Below are 14,393 nucleotides of genomic sequence, written 5' to 3' on the forward strand. Positions count from 1 at the left end.
GAAACATGCTGCACAACACCCATTTTTGTCCAGTCAAATGCCCTCTAAGATGAGAATGTCCCTCCCCCTAATACATGCACCTCACTAGCAAGTAGCAAATCCTTGTTCGTGTCTGTGATCTAACTAAAGCCTGTTTGCTATTAAGAAAGAAACAAACCCTGTAAGAAATTCTGACCGAAATGTCCCATTTCAATAAAAACAAATATGTGAACAAAGGAAATTAATGCATTCGTCGAGTGACGAATGTTGAAAAGGTTTACATGGGGTTTTTTTATTCAGAGATAAACAGAAAGAGAGAGATGGACACAAATGGAAAAAAATGAACGTTTCAGAATAAACTTAAACAACACCCAACAACTGTTAAACATTCTTGCCAGTGTCCCAAATGAATTCTATGAGATGCTATTGAGAAGTCAAGAAAGGAGAGTGCAAGAGTTGACTGCATGAAATAGGTGTTGTAACACAAACACACAAACACTGATATCTGTCATTAGTCTTGATGGATTTCTAACACAGAAATGTAATTAATGTAAACTAAAAAACAAATACAATTAGGAAGTGTAGTCGGACTTGAGGAGCCTGAGAAAGCTCTTGTTTACAGAATTTACAGACACTATCGTCATACAACTGATTCTTTAACACGAGACAGCTGTGACAGTCTGGCACCGCACTATCTCTCACCTCTCAGTGTCGTAGTTTATTGAAAAATCTTTCAATAAACTACGACACTGTTTTGACATTGTCCCTAACACACAACACTGACGATGGTGGGAAAACACCCCCAAACACAAAGGAAATCCATCTCTGTTCTATTCCCTACAGGCAGAACAACTCCACACAGTCCAGAACAATAAATTTCATTATCCAACAATGACAATTCTGGCCCTGATATTACATTAAATCTTTCTGGCAGTGGATTGACCCATGAAATAGACATGCTACTAGTAGGAGCTAAATTATGTGAGACAAAGGCTTGAATGTGTGTGAGAGTGCCTGCTTAAACTTCCTCTGTTAAATACTCAAGAAAAGACATGAAATAAACTGAAATAAAGTTATGGATGGAGGACAAAAAATTCACTTTAGAGATTTACAAAAGGAAATAGTCTGTCCTTTGTTCAAAACACCCATAATGAACAATGATTATGACTGGTGGAGCCCCTCTACCAGATATGATGCTTTAAAGGGACAGTTCACACAAAAATTAAAATTATGTTATTATTTACTCACCCTCATGTCTTTCCAAACCCGTATTACTTTCTTTCTTTCGTGGAACACAAAAAGAGACATTAGGCAGAATTACAGCCTCATACACAATTAGTGATGTCCCGATACAATTTGTAGTTTTTTTTGAGGTCGAGTACCGCTACTTCATTTTTGGTACTCGCAGATACCGAGTCCGATACCATTTTTTCTTTTAGATACTGCTTAAATATAATAGCCTACAATTACTACTGATTTATTATTATTATTATTAGAAGTAGTAGTAGTAGTAGTAGTATAGTTAATATTACATAATTATACAGTAGTGAAATATTTCTGTCATACTTTTTTCTTATAAATGTACCTTAAATTTTGATGGAGCTTTTATTTTGAAGTGTTTCTGTGTTATTTTTACCACGGAGCTCTGACGTTATGATAGCAGATTCCAACTCTGGAAAACCTGGTCGCTACATGACTCAAAGTGATTGTTAAACCACAAAAGGCTGCTATTTAATTAAATAAGTATGTACTCTGTATGTGCCTTGTGCTACAATGTAAATTTGCAGCGTGTTTACTGTCATCCGCTACAAACAGAGAGTGTGATGCTCATGACGGTGTTTTCCCTGTATGAGCCTTGGAAGAGCTTTACAGGTATGAACAGCCGGCATCAGCACAACACTGTCTCCACACAAGTGCTCACATTTGAATTACATGCAAACTATATATTTATCTCATTAAATCGCAGCTTTTGCTGTTAAATAATCTCACTAGGACATAAACGTGATTTTAATTTGTGGGCTGAATGTTTACGTAATGACTTTCATATGATAGATGGTATCGGTTTTTGGTTTTGGAGCATTTTTATGAGTACGAGTACCAGTACATAAGTGCGGTATTGGGACATTCCTAGTCACAATTCATTTTTGTTACACATTTTTTCCCTTCAATGAAAAGGAATGGTGACTGTAAGGCTGTCGAATGTTGAACATTTTAAATTTTGGGGTGAACAATGGTTTTAATATGAGGTCGGAAGGTTTGATAAAGCTGCCCTTCCTGGGGTCCGTCTGCCACTCTCTGCTCATGCCTTACATGGACAAGCTGTGAGGAATGTGGGAGGACAGCTGGCAAAGCAGACATACCTCTGAGCTAACAAAGCCCTGCTGTTGCCTTACTGTACACACTGAAAAAGAGATCTAAAATCTAAGACCCCATACTCCTTTGTGCCCCCCCAAAAAAAGATTTGCAAAATTCAATTTCATAACAAAATTTCATCAAATTGCATTGTGTATTTTTAAACAAAATACAATTAATTAAACTTAAAATATTCCTTTTTCGATTTTGCTGAAGTTTACTCCTTTTAATTTGACGGAATTTTGTAGAGAAACTGAAATGCGTAAATCTTAAAATATTTTGTTATGGTTGTGTAATTATTGTACAGTTTATGGATTAGGGTTGCACCGTAGGCCGGTGCTACGTTAGTATCGTGATACTAAAGCTTAAAAATACTGCCGGTGCCACGGTAATTTTTAAATGGTAGTAATGTCCATAGAGTAGTACTGTAAGTTGTGTTGTATGTGCAGTAGATAAAATAATTGTCGCTAAAACCTTCATTTGAATCAGAAATTAGTCTGCAATAACATAAAAAATATTGTCTTTTTGAGGGCTTTTCGAGCCCCTTCACACAGTGACCTTTAAGAGCGCAAAATGCTGTTTAGAATTCGCTCTTTATATGGTATTGTTTATTTTCAATGTGTGGTTTTTCCCTTGCTTGAGACGCACATGTCTGAATCCCAGTGTGTTAATTTGGCAGTCATGTCCTAATTAATAATATGGATTCAAGTAAAACTTTGGAAAGTAAAAAGCTTTAAAAAACACAATCCACGTAGCGAGATTTGGAATTATTTTGGGATTTGCCTGATGAGACTGCCATGAAAGTTGACAGAGATTTCAAGACAAAGGGGAAACACCAGTAACCTTATTAAACACCTTCGGACACATCCCACTGTCTCTGCAGATTACACACAGGTTAGTCACACTTCATTGAACCTAAATGCTTTATCTTAACATTTACAGATTTTCTGTTTCTCTAAAAAATAGAACGTTGCACTAATTAAATTTTTTTTCCAATTAAAAATGCATGCTGGCAGTAATGTTGCATGTCCGCACTCACGATTAGATCACGTCCTTGAGCCATGTTATCAAAACGGTGTGTGTGTGTATTCTGCATTTATGCAGCTGTTTACCAAAGGGTTGATGCGGTTGTAATTGTCACGAATGTAGGTGAAGGCAGACGAGGAGCGAGGATCTAGATGCAGCGGTTTTTATTGAAACAAAACAAATGGTAACAGACACTACAGGAACAAAGGAAATACCCGCGATGGGGAAAAATAAAGCAAAACAACAAAAGCAACATGAAAGGCATTAAATGGGTTTAACGGGTAGGAGAAACAATAACGGAGAGCACAGAAACACGAATCCACAAACATTAAAGACCGACAGGGGAATGGAGAAACAAACAGGGTTAAATACAGCGACACAGGAATATAACAAACGATATTCAGGTGCAGACAATAACGCTGTGGCAGTGGTGATGAGGGCCAGGAACCATGGGAAATGTAGTTTGTTTACACAGACAATGAAACACGGGGCGGACAACCAGGAAAACGTGACATGGAACGTGAAAGGCATGTGAAACAGAAAACACGGGGCAGACAACACAGGAACGTGACATAATCCCCCCTCAAAAGGACCGGATTCCAGACGGTCCTAAACAACAACAAAAAAATAGAAAAACAAACAAAAGTTCCAGGAGAGGAGGAAGAATCGAGTGACTTGAGGGGCGGAGCCCTGGAAGACTCGAGTGACTTGAGGGGCGGAGCCCTGGGAGGCTCAAGATGCTTGAGAGGCGGAGCCCTGGGAGGCTCGAGAGGCTTGAGGGGCGGAGCCCTGGGAGGCTCGAGAGGCTTGAGGGGCGGAGCCCTGGAAGGCTCGAGAGGCTTGAGGGGCGGAGCCCTGGGAGGCTCGAGAGACTTGAGAGGCGGAGCCCTGGAAGGCTCGGGAGGAGGAGCCCTGGAAGACTCGAGAGACTTGAGGGGTGGAGCCCTGGGAGGCTCGAGAGAGGCTCGAGAGACTTGAGGGGCGGAGCCCTGGGAGGCTTGAGAGACTTGAGAGGCGGAGCCCTGGGAGGCTTGAGAGGAGGAGCCCTGGAAAACTCGAGGGACTTGAGAGGGGGAGCCCTGGGAGACTCGGGAGGCGGAGCCCTAGAAGGCTCGATGGGCGCTGGCTCTGGGACGGTCACGGCTACTGGCGCTGGCTCTTGGACGGTCATGGCTACTGGTGCTGGCTCTTGGACGGTCGAGGCTACTGGCGCTGGCTCAGGGACAAGCAGCGGTTTTTATTGAAACAAAACAAATGGTAACAGACACTACAGGAACAAAGGAAATACCCGCGATGGGGAAAAATAAAGCAAAACAACAAAAGCAACACGAAAGACATTAAATGGGTTTAACGGGTAGGAGAAACAATGACGGAGAGCACAGAAACAAGCATCCACAAACATTAAAGACCGTCAGGGGAATGGAGAATCAAACGGGGTTAAATACAGCGACACAGGAAGATAACAAACGATTCAGGTGCTGTTTATGTAGTTTCAAATGGTTTTAAGAATGGCAGACTTGCCTTCCTTAAAGATTTTGCTGCACATGTTCTCATAATAAATCTTTAGAGACTAATAATTTGTATTCAAAATCATTACAATGAGGGAAAAACAAGTGTATGTGCACCACACACCTGTTTTGATTATGGCTATTTTTAGTGAATGAAACCCTCTGTCTGTCCCTTACTCTTTTTCATAAATGTTTTTTTTTTTTTTTGTAAATCCAATCTACCCCCCTCCCTCTCTTATCTGTAGTCTTCAGTTTCTTTTGTTTTGAGTTTGGCACAGTATGCCAGGTTGAGATTTTCACAGCTGGGACTGTCTGCTTTTATTCAAAAGCTGGATGCCAGCCTCACTTTTCCATTCTCCTGCAGCTCTCACCCTCTCAGCTTTCAGAGGTGGATTGTTCTCCACCAACGGAGGCAGAGAATCACCTCCTTGTGCCGGTCTCCAATCCCAGAGAGTAATTCCAGTCTTGGGGACTCTTCGTTGCTGGGAGGGTAAAAAGTGACACTAACATGACACACCCTTCAACAGTTGAGTGACAGCAGGCGGTCACTTCCTAAATAGTCCATTAAGAAGCACAGAGGCCCTATGAAACAACCTGCCTACATTGCCCTGCCTGCAGTATTTATCTATCTGTAGTCACATGTCAACAGCATTTTTCTTTTAAAATCGAATGAATAATTATTACGTTTGAATTGACTCTCTCTTTTTCTATGTGATATCCTTTGATGCAGAGACTGTAAACTCATTTCCACCAACTCATACGTCCACCTGCTGATGGAATGCAGAACATTTTAGCATGAGGTACAGATCCTCTAGGGGAGGGGTGATCTGACCAGGGATGGATGAATGAAAGCCAGAACTCCTCAATGCGTGCCATTTTTTCTGACCCTCCCTATGACACCGCTTCTAAAAATGCAACCCCAGTTTTACACACAAGGTCTCCAGCATTTCCATTTGTCTGAGTGATGCGTACCTGCTATATGATGGTCCCAAAAAGCAATTGGACATTTAAGTCACATGTTAAAGAGCACCTATTATATTTTTTTCATGTAGTGAGTTATATAGCTGTTTGTGAATGTAAAAAAGTCTACAAATTTTCAAAAAGCAAAGTGCACGACAAATGGAGTTATTGACTCCCAAAAGAAAGAACCAATTCTGAACACCTGAAACAAGTCGTTATTAATTCCAGACTTACTTCCTGTATTAACCTGCGTAACAGTAAACCCACCTCTGGTCTTCATTGGCTGCTCACGAGCAGCTTTGACCTGCCCTAAAACACTACACTAAGCGGTCGATCGATCACAACAGACTGGGGCATCTGACCAATCAGAGCAGAAAGGAGGAATTTAGAATGAATGGTTTAGAATGGATCATTGAACCAGCGACAGATTACCGACCGGGCCAATGGGGCACCACACCCACCCACCCAAAAACTTTTTGGGCATGAAAATGAAAACAATAAATTATGAGCAAATTATAGTGTTTTTTTGACCTATTGTATGAGACCTTTAAAACTAAATTAGGCATGTATAAAAAACATATTAGGTGCTCTTTAAATTTCATTGCATAATATAACAAAATAACTAACCAAATGATATCTACAAAGAAATGATGCTAGAACTTTTTCCAATTTCTCACAAAACTGACTTCGCCTTTCTTAGCCATTTTTGCACTGAATTTAACCAACTAGTCCCAAATGTATTTTATTGGATGTAGTCAAGTACCCTGAAGTTCACACAGGTGTCCTGGCTATAAGAGTAACCACAGGTCAGAGACAGATTAAGGAAGAAGAGATGGACCACTCGTAGAAAAATGAATGTGAGAAATCGCAATGCTCAATATACAGTATTACAGCTGCAGGAATTAAACATCTTTCAGTTCAAGGAACCAATTGATTAGTAAAAAGCATGCAACATCGCTGGATCAGCCTGAAAAAATTATTTTTTAGCATGATTTGAGATAAAGAAGCACAATTTACGATTATTGCCTTAAAGGGACTTTGGTTTAGTTCATCGCATTACCTACAGACATGTTCCACTAGGTTTGACAACTAGAAAGTACCCAGTCAGGCTTCCTAAGCAACCAATTGGCCCGGTTGCTAGGGTGCGTAGAGTCACGTTGGGTTAACCTCCTCATGGTCACTATAATGTGGTTCTCAATCTCGGTGGGGCACGTGGTGAGTTGTGCATGGATACCGCAGAGAATAGCGTGAGTCTAGCGCTAGGTCTCCACGGTAACGCGCTCAACATGCCACGTGATAAGATGCACAGATTGACTGTATCAGAAGCGGAGGCAACTGAGATTCGTCCTCCACAACCCAGATTGAGGCGAATCACTATGAGCGCATTGGGAATTGGGCATGCCAAATTGGGGAGAAAAGAGGAGTAAATCCAAAGAAATATAAAATAAAAAGATGTTCTTTTGATGCTCAGGTACTCTGTTGAAGATAGGAACAGCTAAGCGTGAATTACACCTTCTCTTGACCTGCATGACAGATGAGATCATTCATTATTTCCCAAAGGAGAGTGTTTCATATGCCGCCAACCACAGAGGGGCTGCTTATGGAGGTATATACAGCTGTGAAACACACATCTGGAGTTAGCATGTAGTATGACACACTTGGTGAGAAAGGTCAAAAGACTGAGAAAGTGTGAGAGATGGAGGATGTGAAGAGGTTATTCTGCCTATCTATAAGCTGCGTGTTCAGACACCATGTGTGGTTTGAAGCAGTTATTCATTCTTTGCAGGGTTTCAAGTTTACAGTGAAGCATAAAAGCACCAGTAAAGTACAGTACAACAGCAGTTTAATATGACAACTGCTTTTTATTTAAAACACAGAACATCGGCCAAGACTCTGTATGGCAAAGCAAGTCTGATTTTAGCACACTTTAAATGGACACACCAATTACTGTAAACATAAGACAGGCCCCTGGTTTCTCTCTCTCTCCAAATTCCCTTCCCCCAAGAGAAAAATCTTATTCAACTGTACTCTCTCATTTAAGATTGATTCTTGCCCTTTCATTTTACCACCTTTCTACCCGCTATATTACTTTTTTTCTTCTATTGTCCCTGTTCAAAGCTCTATCAAAGAGTTACTGCCCCATTGTTATGGAGTGCAGAGTTCCAGGGTGTTTGGCAGAGGCATCATTCAGCAGCTCTATGGATCACATCTACCGTCCTGAATGCAGCAGTCTCTGTCTACTGTCTTACCTGTGTGCCCACCACACAGCTGCACACTGGCTGCTGTAAGATCTAACCACACATCAGAGGAATAATAATAAAAAAGAGTTATAAAGAAAACAATCAGAAGAAAGAGACTGAAGACTGGAGAGTCAAAGGGATTGTTGCAGCTTCCTCTCCTTCACATTGCACCACAGCTTTGCCTTTCAAGATGAAAATTATGAACAAAAGTTATTTTGGCTTTTCATGTTCTTTTCATCAAAGCTTTCTGTTTATTTCTTGTTTTTCTTTAGAAAGACAGAGATTGGATTAATAGTTTTTTCTGACAAATTGACTGATATTTTGGGTCATGTCACACAAAATACTCAATTATATTAAGTAATAAAAAGGTTGCCAGGTGCAATGTGATAACATTATCACATGGGAAATTGACATGCTACTTCCGAAAGTTCATGTACTCTGAAATCAACCCCATACTGACAAATTACTTACAAGTGCCTTCCCCCATCAGATACAATGTTATCCCCTTTTTCTCCCCAATTTGGAATGTCCAATTCCCAATGCCCTCTAAATCCTTGTGGTGGTTTAGTGACTCGTCTCAATCCAGGTGGCTGAGGACTAATCTCAGTTGCCTCCGCGTCTGAGACCATCAAACTGTGCATCTTATCATGTGGCTTGCTGAGCGCATTACCACGGAGACATAGCACGTGTGGAGGATTCACTCCATTCTCCGCGGCATCCACTCACAACTCACCACATGCCTCGCTGAGAGCAAGAACCACATTATAGCGACCACGAGGAGGTTACCCCATGTGACTCTACCCTCCCTAGCAACCGAGCCAATTTGGTTGCTTAGGAGACCTGGCTGGAGTCACTCAGCACACCCTGGGATTCGAACTCGTGACTCCAGGGGTGGTAGCCAGCGTCAATACTCACTGAGCTACCCAGGCCCCCACGTCAATTTAAATTTGATCACCTTTCCCCATGGTACTACTGATAATGGTCTCACAGAAACCAGGAAGTTATTGTGTTCACATAAACAATGTTGAGCACAATTCCAAAGTTGCATTTTTGCTCTAAAATTACATTTTTACTTTAGTGACAGCTTTAGGGTTGGGTTAATAAAATATGCATTCCTGTTGACTGTAATGCATAATTTACAACAAAAAATTACAGCTGTTAATCAATTAAATTTTTTTATCAAATTAATTGCATGATGTGCTAAATAATTACTAATGTGCCAATATTATTTCCATATTATTGAACATAACCCTATTATTGGCCTAAATCCCTCCGCTCTATTTTGAATTGTTGATATATGTACTCTTGCATCAGATGGACACTTTTGGAGCGTTTTACTTTGGTTGCATTGTGTCTCACTAGTTTTAATTGCCTCTGGTCCTGGGCGCTGTGTTTGACGATGTGCCAAGTAAAACATTGTTTGAAACTTTGATAAATGCATCTTGAGATCTCAGCTCGATCCAGCTGTCTTTGAGCGCAAAAGCAAGTTTGACAAGGCATGTTGCCTGTACACCTAGAGCACTGACTGCCCCCTTCTGCATCAAGTTGGTACATCAAGCTTGAATTGCGCCAATCATAGGAAAATTTCTTATTACAGAATTTTCAGGTCGGAGGCATGAATAATAAAAACTAATGCTGTAGCGTGGGTAGTCCCACCCACAATAAAATTGTATTGGTTCAAAATCACGCTCCACATAGATGTGTATATTAAACATCAGATATTTTCTGATTGGCTGAGACTGTGTAGCATCACACAGCATTTTCACATTCAGTGTGGACAGACAAATTACTTTGCTGGAAAGTATGTTGTTCAAAATGTTAGGATTGAGCCTCTATAGCTGTGTAATAGCTGCAATGACTTTTGCAATCACATACGCTTCCCTCATCTCATTCTAAACCCTGATATTTCCTTTGTTCCATGAGGCACAAACATGTTTTTATTTATTTATTTTTTTTTTTTTATAGGAAAATATATGGTATGGGGTTCCACTTTACAGTTAGGTATAGGTATGGGGTTTGAATTAGAGGTTAAAATTAAGTAAAATCTCATGAACGCACGTCCAAAACATGGATCTTTCTCTTATTCCATGCAACAAAACAGGTTTTTTTTTAATGTTTATGCTCTGGATAATGTGTTTATAGCGTTTATAATGACATGAGGGAAGCGTATGTGATGGTTGGTCTAAAAGGAGTTTAGAGGTTTTCGCACGAAAACAAATTGCCAAATCGTATGAACTAGAATGAATTTTCATGAGACCAAGTTGGTTCTTTCCAAATTGTTACAAAGTTTGGAACTTGTAATGTCGGCTTGTCGGTTTCTAAGCAAGCTACTTAATATGTTGCATTAAAAGTACCATTTAGAGGTACTTCTACACACAATAGTGTTTTAGGGATGAACACCTAAAAAGCATTACCACACTGGGTGTGTATTCATTTTCAGTAAAGGGTCTGTCATCAAATATTCCTTATTTATTATCCTTTGTCTTTTGAGTGTTAAAGCTTGAAGTAGTTCTACCTATTCGCCCAATCTGAGGGCCAACCCAGAGGACAGTTATCGACTCAGTTATCATGCAACCACCACTGTTGATAGTGTTCTTCAAATCACACAATCTGTGTATAACTGGTTCAAAGGCTTATGAAATTAAAATTAAACTCACAGGCAGTAGACTGTAAATGTAGAACAAAATAAGAGCATCTGCTCGTCTGCTGTAAATAGTCTAAAGTAGGAGGTATACTACACCCCTGCAACTTTCATTAGAGCCGTACCAAAAATAACACTCCCACCGCTGTCTTTACCGCTATGTCTCTGACACCTTCATTCTCTCCAGCTTCTCCTTTCAGCTTTAACAATCCTCTCAGACAGAGAGGCTCCTGCCGAGCCCTGCGGCCCATCACATACACAAACTATCAGCAGCTGGAAAGTGACACTAAATGATAAAAAAGGAATGGAACTCTGTAAATCCACAGGAGAGACAGTGGTTTAATGAGCGAGGCTATTAAAACATGGGAACCTGAGAATCTTAGAGTTGGTCTGGGGTAAATATGGCAACATCTCAGACAAGACATGAACTTCAACATGTGCAAATGTCTCTAACAGTAACTTCTTAAAATTATTTTTACCCTTTTGGGGGGCTTTTCAAAAGGCATCACATAATGAGGAATCACATTTTGCTTGATCTTTTGATATAAATATAATAAAGTGAATTAATAAATATAAAGTGAATTTAAAAGGCCTCAGTTAGTTCTATCTGATGTATTGTCTGATATCCAAAAGGCATAATTAAAGCATTTAAAGGTCACATAGTAAAGAATTTGTGTATTTGGTTAACATAATTACAAAGATAAGGTAACATGTTTACTCAATGTATGCTCAAGTGAAGAACGGTCACTCACTAACTAATCCAATACACATGGTCATTGTCACACCACCTCTCTGTAACCTGTTGACCTCTTGTTTCCCTTTTCACATGCCCATGAATTTGTTTCGGCTTGAACAAAACAGATAACCAAATAAGCTAATTGGGTGCCCAAGTGGGTAATACCATGGTCTACAGAACATTGAGAAAGGCTCCTTCAGACTCGATTTAACTGTGAGGCCAACACAGGTCAGCTGAGACATCTACTGAGACATTGATGGAATAGACCAGGGGTCCCCAAACTTTTTTCTATGAGGGCCACATCATTTTTCCTTTCTATAATGGAGGGTCGTAGTCTAACAGAAAATGGCATGGGCCGGAGTGATTTATTGTGGAGATTTTATTATGATTTTAAATGGATTTACAGTATTATGCCTCCTAATGCTAGATTAATTTATTATTTATGCACCATACATATCAAGTGATATATAGCCTATTAAAAGAGCATTATTACTATCGTAATGACATTTTTTCATATTCATTGCTATTGAAATCAAATTATTTACTTACTCATGCGTATTAGGCTAATCAGTGTGATCTATGGGCTTGTTTCTGGCTGGTGAGAAGTCCAATGTCAGGTTCCATTCCTGTCACAGCCAGTCTCAAAGACTGATGCAAATGTTCATCGGTGAGTCTTGATCTCATCGGATTTTTCATCAGTTTAATGCGTGAAAAGGTTTGCTCACAGATATACGTGCTGCCAAAAAGTGTGGATATCTTCATTGCATTCCTTCTGATGTTTGGGTAGGTCTCGTTAGGGAGGGCAGTATAGAATTCAATGAGACTGTTGGGCTTAAACGCGTCTTTCAGAACATCACAGTTCTGTAACTCAGCCAACTCAAACTGATAAGAAGGCAGGGCTTCGTCAATGTCAGCAGCAAAAGGGTTCTGAAAAAGGCGGATTTCTTTAGCGTGGACATGTAGCTCACGGAATCGCACATCAAACTCCGCCTTCAGCATTTCCAGCGCTTCCACTGACTTTTCAGCTGGGAATGGGACCACTGGTTTCTCAGCTGAGAGGCTTTGTAAAGGGGGCATGAGACCTCTTTCCTCCATTTCTCTATTCATGCGTCCTATCAGTCCCCTTGACACGCCAACCATACTAGGAGCTCCGTCAGTCGTGATGCTGGCCAGCTTAGACCAGTCTAGATCCAACTCTTCTATCGTTTGGCACACTTTACAAAAAATATCCTCCCCTGTCGTAGTACCTTTGAGACATTTTAGGGCTGCCAACTCCTCGGACACTTCAAAGTTTGAACTAACTCCACGAAGAAAAATGAGCAGCTGTGCCGTGTCCTGCACGTCATTACTTTCATCCAGTGCTAATGCAAAAAAATCTAATTCTTTCACTTTTTCCTTCAGCTGGGCATATACATTATACCCCATTTCTTCAATTCGTCTGGTGATTGTACTTGCGGACAGACTCACCGCATTTAAGACGTCTTTCTTATCGGGGCACACCTCCTCCGCAACAGCATTCATACATTTCTTTACGAACTCACCATCACTGAATGGCCTACCGCAGGTTGCAATCAGTTTAGCTACCTGAAAGATAGCTCGAATGGATGACTGGTTCAACTGGGTTTGCCGTACAAACGTATTTTGCTGAGCAGATAGTCCACTTTTTAGCTTCGACACATTGTCTGCTCTCATTTGGCCTTGTAAACTCGCATACTTGTCTCTGTGGCGGGTTTCATAGTGTCGGCGCAGATTGTATTCTTTGAACACGGAGACTGTTTCTTGACAGATGAGGCAAACAGCCATTTCTTTGCATTGAACAAAAAAATAGTCACTTGTCCACTTTTGGTTAAATACCCTGCATTCTGAATCAACTTTTCTCTTTCCCAACCGTTCGGCCATTTTGTTGTCACTTTAAATTTTCTTCCTGGATCGCGTGCACCCGCTCGATCACGATGGAACGTTAATCCGGGTGAATCTAACAAATAATTTGGCTACTTTAATAATTATAACTAAGGGAAATTTTATTTTGAAAGCCAATATGTATTATCAAATACAAATATGATATGATTAAAACATATTTAAAATTAAATTGTAAAAATATCTCTCTGCATGGCATTGTTCAGAGGGCCGGTCCAAATGTGGGGGCGGGCCGAATGGGCCGTAGTTTGGGGACCCCTGGAATAGACTTTAGTTCTTTAAACAGGTGTAAAGGATCATGGGGCTTGTTTAGGGTCATGCAGAATGGCATTCAATGAATCAGCATAGCAATTCACCTCATTTAAATTGTGTATGAGCCTTTGTACACATGGGAGAAGTTTAAGGCCTGTGGTTCAAGGTAAGACCTCTGATCCTAATAGAAACACTAAAACCGATAGGACACATACAGAACAACATGCAATGTGCCAATCAGCCCATCCCACTCCATGAAAGTATGCAAAATGTGAAGAGATCAAATAATATTATGATAAAAATGACTGCAATTATAATTATAACAGTAATTATAACGAAGTAATCCCCTCAACTATTACTATTTAACTACTAACTATTCTTTTTTTAATAATAATAATAATAATAAAAATGAGTAGGCTACTGTCATTCATAAGTGGTAGCCAGCCTATAGAGAAAGCAGATGGAATAGCCTCAACAAACTCTTCAATAACTGTACATAATACAAATATACAAAACAAATTCTCAGGCATTGTAAATTACATTAATAGACTACTTAGTTATTATCTTAAATTCTTGATAATTATTGACTGTCTTTTAATAAATATTAGTACGTTACACAAACAAAACAACATTTTGCATGATGTTCATGATTCATGTAACACTTACCAGAGATGAACAGTAAGATGAAAGAGCGCATGGCGTTTTGATGATCCTGTGCTATCGCGCTCCTCTAAAAATGTGAAAATCGCCAATCAGCTGTCACTGAACTTCAACTCATCATG

General features: G+C 40.1%; 1 protein-coding gene across 4 annotated transcripts in view; it reads right to left on the minus strand.

Moving 5' to 3' along the window:
• LOC127628774 (laminin subunit beta-2-like) overlaps positions 1-14,393 on the minus strand; it is a 47,487-nt gene that overhangs the window by 32,799 nt on the left and 295 nt on the right. For 3 of the 4 annotated variants that reach the window (XR_007968703.1, XM_052105648.1, XM_052105646.1), the window contains exon 2: positions 14,278-14,341. Coding sequence is in view for 3 of the 4 variants with exons in the window: in XM_052105648.1 (XP_051961608.1) it covers positions 14,278-14,308 (31 nt within the window). In the remaining variant the exon portion in view is untranslated. Of the gene's footprint in view, positions 1-11,991; positions 12,125-14,277; positions 14,342-14,393 lie in introns of those variants that run through there. The other variant, XM_052105647.1, reaches the window with a different exon arrangement.

This window comes from Xyrauchen texanus, chromosome 35 (assembly GCF_025860055.1).
Source record: "Xyrauchen texanus isolate HMW12.3.18 chromosome 35, RBS_HiC_50CHRs, whole genome shotgun sequence".
In the NCBI taxonomy this organism is placed as follows: Eukaryota; Metazoa; Chordata; class Actinopteri; order Cypriniformes; family Catostomidae; genus Xyrauchen; species Xyrauchen texanus.